This window comes from Arachis ipaensis, chromosome B05, assembly GCF_000816755.2.
Source record: "Arachis ipaensis cultivar K30076 chromosome B05, Araip1.1, whole genome shotgun sequence".
Lineage (NCBI taxonomy): Eukaryota > Viridiplantae > Streptophyta > Magnoliopsida > Fabales > Fabaceae > Arachis > Arachis ipaensis.
The window spans coordinates 106,847,254-106,855,389 of record NC_029789.2 but is presented as its reverse complement, the minus strand read 5'-3'; the positions used below and the strand labels follow the sequence as shown (position 1 = coordinate 106,855,389).

The window sequence follows — 8,136 nt, the reverse complement described above, 5'->3', positions numbered from 1 at the left end:
CATTCACAACCCCATTTGGTGCAATTGTGCAATTACTGAGTTTTGACTATATGTTTTCTTCTTGTAACACACAACACACATACTTACAAAGATAAAACCATTAGAAATAAGAAGAAACAACCAAACATGAAGTTCTATGTTAATTCAATTGAGGAATTTAATATTTAATGATTGTAAAATTGCCTAACTTTTCTAGCAGAAATTATGTAAGAGTTACAGCTAATGTTTCTTTCTAATAAATATGGTGACTTATGGTCTCTCAAATGAAATCAGGACTATTTGGTGGATGCTTCTTGGCACTTTTAACTGGATATGTTGTAATGGCTCATCTTAGTGGCCTATATAAACCAGAACAGGATTCACTTTACATGGAAACAGTCTATCCTGTACTTGGGTAAGAAAACCTACTTAGCACATGATATGTTATTTTAAGATAAAAACTCAAGTGTAGTTGTTTTGACGTGAAATTGATAATTAAAAATTAGTTAGATAATTTGACATATTTAACTAAATTCTTATCTAATGAGCTTTAATTATCAACTTCACTTGAAAACAAATGCAGGTGAATTTCCACTTTATATTAATTGCACACAAGGTAAAACGTAATTTGAACCTACAACTTTGGTTTAGTTCATGTGCGGTTTACTTTCTAAACTTTTAAGTGTGCAATGTGCCGCTTTATCATTATCAAATGGTAAAACCATTAATGCTTTTACTCATTTATTCTTTCAAAATTATATGTTCTACTCATACAATTATTCCTTAATCGAGGGTGATTTTGGAAAAAAAAAAATTTGCAAATGTTCTTTTTGCACCATTTGATAAATTAAGATATCAAATTACACATTTTATTACGAGTTTAAGAAGTAAATTGTACACTAGTCATAAATTGTGTTTCTTTAAATAGTAGCATGCCACTTGTGAACATAAATTGTTAAGTTGCTTTCTTGCGCCTTGTTTGTGCAGCTTGTTTAGCCTTATATTTCTACATTTCTTTCTTTATGGCTGCAACATTGTGGCATGGAGAAAGACTCGTATAAACTACAGCTTCATATTCGAACTGGTTCCTACCAAGGAGCTAACGTACAGAGATATATTCTTGGTTTGTACAATGGCTATGACCACTGTAGTTGGGACAATGTTACTTCATTTGACTCTTCTAACAAAAGGCTATTCTTATGCCCAACTTCAACATATTCCAGGGCTTCTTATACTGGTAATTTCAGTAAATTATATATCACATCCTAGTCGATATGAAAAATAACAAAAATCAACAAATAATCTATCAAACTTGTGATGTGATTTATTCTCAGGTAATGCGATGCTAGAAAGTGAATTTTTTGTGAATAGTAAAGATTATTTCGTTTATTAAAAAAAAAAACTCACAAAAAAATATCATGTATAATGCACATATTCTTTATAAATTTAGCAAAAATCTTCGTTCTTTATCTAATTTTTCTCCTTCCCAAAGAAATTCCCTTATTCTCGACCGTTAATAGTAAAAGAGATACTGCTAGCCTCTTTATACAAGCAAAGGTACTTGAAATTTCCTTTGACTGGCGCTTACTTAAAAATTCTCTGGGTGCGTTACTGCTTAGAAGTTAGAACAAATCATATTTATGTTATCATCCGTTTGTTACATGACATTATTTATTCGACTTATATTTATTAAAATAAAATATTTTAAAATTATGAGAAAAGCAAGTAATAACTAATAATTACAGTCTTAATCTTATTTTAATGAATATGTAGATCTAATAATATGACATTTTCCGTAATAAATGAATAAGAAACAAAATTATAATTTAAAAAATAATAAGAATTTTGTGTCAGCTATAATTTTAAGTTTTAACCTTTTTTTTCTCTTCACTACATGTGCAGGTGTTCTTACTAATGCTACTTTGCCCCTTCAACGTTATTTACCGATCAACCCGTTACCGTTTTCTTTGTACTATAAGAAACATAATTTTTTCACCACTTTACAAGGTAGGTTTCCGTGGTCTTAATTCTAGGGTAAAATATTTTTTTTTCTTGAAATTTAGTAACAATTTTAAAATTATTTTTAAATTTTATTTCACAACCCCATTTGGTGCAATTGTGCAATTACTGAGTTTTGACTATATGTTTTCTTCTTGTAACACACATATTGATTACTTACAAAGATAAAACCATTAGAAATAAGAAGAAACAACCAAACATGAAGTTCTATGTTAATTCAATTGAGGAATTTAATGATGAACCCATGTAAAATTGCCTAACTTTTCTAGCAGAAATTATGTAAGAGTTACAGCTAATGTTTCTTTCTAATAAATATGGTGACTTATGGTCTCTCAAATGAAATCAGGACTATTTGGTGGATGCTTCTTGGCACTTTTAACTGGATATGTTGTAATGGCTCATCTTAGTGGCCTATATAAACCAGAACAGGATTCACTTTACATGGAAACAGTCTATCCTGTACTTGGGTAAGAAAACCTACTTAGCACATGATATGTTATTTTAAGATAAAAACTCAAGTGTAGTTGTTTTGACGTGAAATTGATAATTAAAAATTAGTTAGATAATTTGACATATTTAACTAAATTCTTATCTAATGAGCTTTAATTATCAACTTCACTTGAAAACAAATGCAGGTGAATTTCCACTTTATATTAATTGCACACAAGGTAAAACGTAATTTGAACCTACAACTTTGGTTTAGTTCATGTGCGGTTTACTTTCTAAACTTTTAAGTGTGCAATGTGCCGCTTTATCATTATCAAATGGTAAAACCATTAATGCTTTTACTCATTTATTCTTTCAAAATTATATGTTCTACTCATACAATTATTCCTTAATCGAGGGTGATTTTGGAAAAAAAAAAATTTGCAAATGTTCTTTTTGCACCATTTGATAAATTAAGATATCAAATTACACATTTTATTACGAGTTTAAGAAGTAAATTGTACACTAGTCATAAATTGTGTTTCTTTAAATAGTAGCATGCCACTTGTGAACATAAATTGTTAAGTTGCTTTCTTGCGCCTTGTTTGTGCAGCTTGTTTAGCCTTATATTTCTACATTTCTTTCTTTATGGCTGCAACATTGTGGCATGGAGAAAGACTCGTATAAACTACAGCTTCATATTCGAACTGGTTCCTACCAAGGAGCTAACGTACAGAGATATATTCTTGGTTTGTACAATGGCTATGACCACTGTAGTTGGGACAATGTTACTTCATTTGACTCTTCTAACAAAAGGCTATTCTTATGCCCAACTTCAACATATTCCAGGGCTTCTTATACTGGTAATTTCAGTAAATTATATATCACATCCTAGTCGATATGAAAAATAACAAAAATCAACAAATAATCTATCAAACTTGTGATGTGATTTATTCTCAGGTAATGCGATGCTAGAAAGTGAATTTTTTGTGAATAGTAAAGATTATTTCGTTTATTAAAAAAAAAAACTCACAAAAAAATATCATGTATAATGCACATATTCTTTATAAATTTAGCAAAAATCTTCGTTCTTTATCTAATTTTTCTCCTTCCCAAAGAAATTCCCTTATTCTCGACCGTTAATAGTAAAAGAGATACTGCTAGCCTCTTTATACAAGCAAAGGTACTTGAAATTTCCTTTGACTGGCGCTTACTTAAAAATTCTCTGGGTGCGTTACTGCTTAGAAGTTAGAACAAATCATATTTATGTTATCATCCGTTTGTTACATGACATTATTTATTCGACTTATATTTATTAAAATAAAATATTTTAAAATTATGAGAAAAGCAAGTAATAACTAATAATTACAGTCTTAATCTTATTTTAATGAATATGTAGATCTAATAATATGACATTTTCCGTAATAAATGAATAAGAAACAAAATTATAATTTAAAAAATAATAAGAATTTTGTGTCAGCTATAATTTTAAGTTTTAACCTTTTTTTTCTCTTCACTACATGTGCAGGTGTTCTTACTAATGCTACTTTGCCCCTTCAACGTTATTTACCGATCAACCCGTTACCGTTTTCTTTGTACTATAAGAAACATAATTTTTTCACCACTTTACAAGGTAGGTTTCCGTGGTCTTAATTCTAGGGTAAAATATTTTTTTTTCTTGAAATTTAGTAACAATTTTAAAATTATTTTTAAATTTTATTTTGTTTTAATTTTATTTCAAAAATTTTTTATTTGCATTAAATATACTCTTAACGACTAAATTTTCAAAAAATTTAAGACTAATAGAACAATAATGCATGAAAATTATGCTTAATTTGTTTGTGTTGAAGGTTGTTCTTATGAAATTATTGTTGAATTGGTGTCTAATTTTAACATCATACCCTATCATATCATCATCAAGCATCATACACCACACAAAATTTTTTGGGAAGAGAAAAACAATGTTCAATAATAACTGGCTTCTCTCTTGTCCCTTCAGGTTGTCATGCAAGATTTTTTCGTGGCAGATCAACTTTGTAGTCAGGTATTATTATTATTATTACTACTACTAGATTAAGAAGAAAAAAAAAAATCCTTAATGTTTGGAATTTGTTAATTGTTATTTCATTACTTTACTTTTATAGGTGCCAATGCTGAGGAACCTCGAGTATGTGGCATGTTACTATATAAGTGGGAGTTACAAAACTCTAGACTATGGATACTGCACGAGGAAAAATTACTATAAAGACCTTGCTTATGCAGTGTCGTTTCTACCCTATTATTGGAGGGCTATGCAGGTAAATTACTTAGCTTTCATTCTGCTTTAAGCTTTCTTGAAGAAGCATATTCTCAAATCCACTACTTATCGCCGGTACTTATTGAATACTTGTTTGTAACTTATAATATTTTTAATTAGTAACAATAATATTAATAATAAACAAATAGTTATTTAAATTAAAAAAATAGTTTCCATAAAATATGAAATCGTGTAGTTAAACATTTGATTTGCTCTGAAATGATGAGATGATTACTATCAATCATATTATCAGTATTAGTAAACTTTATAGCTCTTTTCTTTCAATTTTTTTTCCTCTTTAGATGCTTTTAATCAAACATTATTTAAATTATGTTGATTTTACAAGTTTTTAATAATTTTATAAAAGGATAAATTATAAAAAATGCACTTGAATAATTTTGTTGTTGACAAAAAATATACCTGAATTTTGCTATCGACAAAAATGTTTTCAAATAATTTTAAAACGCGATAAAATTATCTAATATTAAATATGTGTTTCTCAAAAAATACTTTAAAAATTGAATTTTGGTGCGATTTTTTACAAGTATGATAGAAAAATGAGATATTATTATTCTTAAAATTTGGTAATTTTTTACTTAGTATAATTTTTGTGATTTTTTAAAAATATTATTAATTGTTGACCATAAAATCACAAAAAAATATATATACTTAATGAAAAATTATCAAATTTTAAGGATAAAAATATTTCATTTTTTTAATAATCATACTTACAAAAAATCGCATCAAAATTCAATTTCTAAGGCATTTTTTAAAAATATATATTTACTATTGAGTATTGTTGTTGTGTTTTAAAATTATTTAAAGATATTTTTGTCGATAAAAAATTCGAGTACATATTTGTTAGCAACAAAATTATTGGGGTGCATTTTTTGTGATTTAATTTTTATAAAATAAGTCATCTCATAATAATATTTTTTTTGTTTTACACTGACAAATAAATACATCTCTAATGATAGTTATAAGAATCAGATTCAACTGATTAGTTCGATCAGGCTAATAGATAATTAGCCACACACCGGTCAAATTCATGATAAAAAACCAGTTGTTGGTGGATTGGTAAAAAAAAATAGATTAAAAATGATAAACCAATCGAATCAATTTAGGTTTTTTAGTGATTAACTAGTTTAAAATAATAAAACACAAAATTTTAAAAATATATATATTTTATGTATAAATATATTATTTTATTATATTTAATTTTAATTCTAATTAAATTTTAATTAAACATTTAAATATTTAAACTTCTAACTCTATCAGGTTAAATGACCAGTCAATTTTCACAGCCTTATCCCTAACTATTAATTTAGAATATAAAACGGTAATAAATGATCCTTAAACCCATCTTTGTGGCATCAAATATAAAAAAAACATTAAGATCCTAATGCGGTAAAACTGATGTTATACACTCATGAATTGAATTTGTAGTGTGCTAGAAGATGGTTTGATGAAGGGGAAAGAAGCCACCTAGTGAATCTTGGGAAATATGTGTCAGCAATGTTGGCAGCAGGTGCTAAAGTGGCTTATGAGAAAGATGGGAGTAGTAATGTTGGATGGCTATGTGTTGTCATCTTTTCAACTGCAGCAACAGTGTATCAATTGTATTGGGACTTTGTAAGAGATTGGGGTTTGCTTCAATTCAATTCCAACAATCCATTGCTAAGGAATGAACTAATGCTTCGCAATAAAGCCATTTACTACTTTTCCATGGTATATATATATACATCATCATCATCAGCCCCCTCCCCCTCTCCATTGCAATAAAATTCGTATCTTAGTCACCCTCACTTGTTCCAATTCTATTATGATTTATGAGACAAAAATACAAAGAGATATAATTATATAGACAGAAAGATTTTTTTTATCCCACTTTTAAAAATACAAATAAAAATGTCTTTCTCTCTATTCATACAATCAAACGAATTTCTATATCTGTTTCTATATTTTTGTCTCAAAGAAGAACCTAAAAAAATAAATTTGTTTTGATACATGTATTGTTTGCCATGATGAATGTTACTAGTAAAAGTGGTTAGAGCACCCATGACCAATATCCACTAACAAAATTGTTATGTGTAAAAACATATGTTATTTAATTTATTTTTAAATATATTTTATATTTTAATATGTATTTTATACTCATCACTATTCTTTTAGGAAAAGTCTAGGGGGCAACAACTTTGTTAAATTCTTGCCAACATGTAACCAACAAAGAAAAGTGAGCTATTGGATGAAATTTTACACCAATCTCACACCAGTAAAACCATTATTGATGGTTATTTGATTGCTACAAATCACAAAAATTACTGTCCCGTAATATTCCTCATTTTTTTATGTAGAGCTTGTATTATTGATCCACCCAAAATGTATAACTTAATTGAAACTTGCCAACTAACTATCATATTATAAGATCTTACCACGCATCTAGGTGTTCACGACAAAAGGCCACATGAAATGCAGATAAAACCATTATGTAATTAAAGAGAGATTCCTAATCTTGATTGGAATAAAAAGAAAAACGAAAATAAAATAGCAGGGGATTATTAAGAAGGCATTAGTTTCAAATCATGTTTTCTTTTTCTTCTTTCTTTTTATTTATTTTTTGTATTACAAATATACAGAGCTCTCCACTGTTTAAAAGCTCTGATGTTGACCATGGCAATTTCCGCAGGGATTAAATGTTATTCTGAGACTGGCATGGTTGCAAACTGTTGTCCATTCAACTCTTCAAGGCGTTGATTCTCGAGTAACAACATTGTTCTTAGCAGCTCTTGAAGTTATTAGACGAGGGCTCTGGAATTTCTTCAGGTAAACGAGTTCATTAGTTCCATTTATTTTTTACTTATACGCTCCTTGTTTATATTTGCCATTCACAATAAAATGTTTATTTTCATAAAAATGTTCTAACATTTTTCAAATTGTTCGTCATTTTAGAATTTCATTTCATACAAATGCAAAGTTTATACTATATATATTTTTTAGTTTTTTACTCTACAATGTTTACTAACACTTTTGATCTCTTGGAATTCATAAAAATAATTACTAAATTCTAACAATGAATTAAAAAGGTATTATAATCGTGGAAGAATGCTTCATAAATAATTTTCCCAACACCTACTCAAATATTCACTTAAAAAGAAAAAAGAGAAGTGCACTTTTTATATATTTATTTAGTGATATATATATATCCGTTTTAATTTTGAGTAAATGTTGAAGAATTTATTAGCTAGTCATTTTCTTATTTACCTACAATATTTTATATTATAAAATTCTAGAACTCCTAATAATTTCCTAAAGAGTAAACCATGAAATATGTCATTGAATTATCAAGTAATTGATGACAAAGTACCTTCCAAAATTCTTAATGATAAAAATTCTTTTAAAATATTTTGAATTTTGAA

The 8,136-nt window shown here is 27.7% G+C and overlaps 1 protein-coding gene across 1 annotated transcript in view; it reads left to right on the top strand.

The window, feature by feature from the left end:
- Nucleotides 1-8,136, top strand: part of LOC107643796 (phosphate transporter PHO1 homolog 1) — a 12,756-nt gene that overhangs the window by 3,363 nt on the left and 1,257 nt on the right. Inside the window, exons 7-13 of the mRNA XM_016347542.2 lie at nucleotides 274-394; nucleotides 967-1,216; nucleotides 1,882-1,986; nucleotides 4,424-4,468; nucleotides 4,569-4,721; nucleotides 6,167-6,448; nucleotides 7,407-7,543. Of these exons, the coding sequence (XP_016203028.1) occupies nucleotides 274-394; nucleotides 967-1,216; nucleotides 1,882-1,986; nucleotides 4,424-4,468; nucleotides 4,569-4,721; nucleotides 6,167-6,448; nucleotides 7,407-7,543 (1,093 nt within the window). The remainder of the gene's footprint in view (nucleotides 1-273; nucleotides 395-966; nucleotides 1,217-1,881; nucleotides 1,987-4,423; nucleotides 4,469-4,568; nucleotides 4,722-6,166; nucleotides 6,449-7,406; nucleotides 7,544-8,136) is intronic.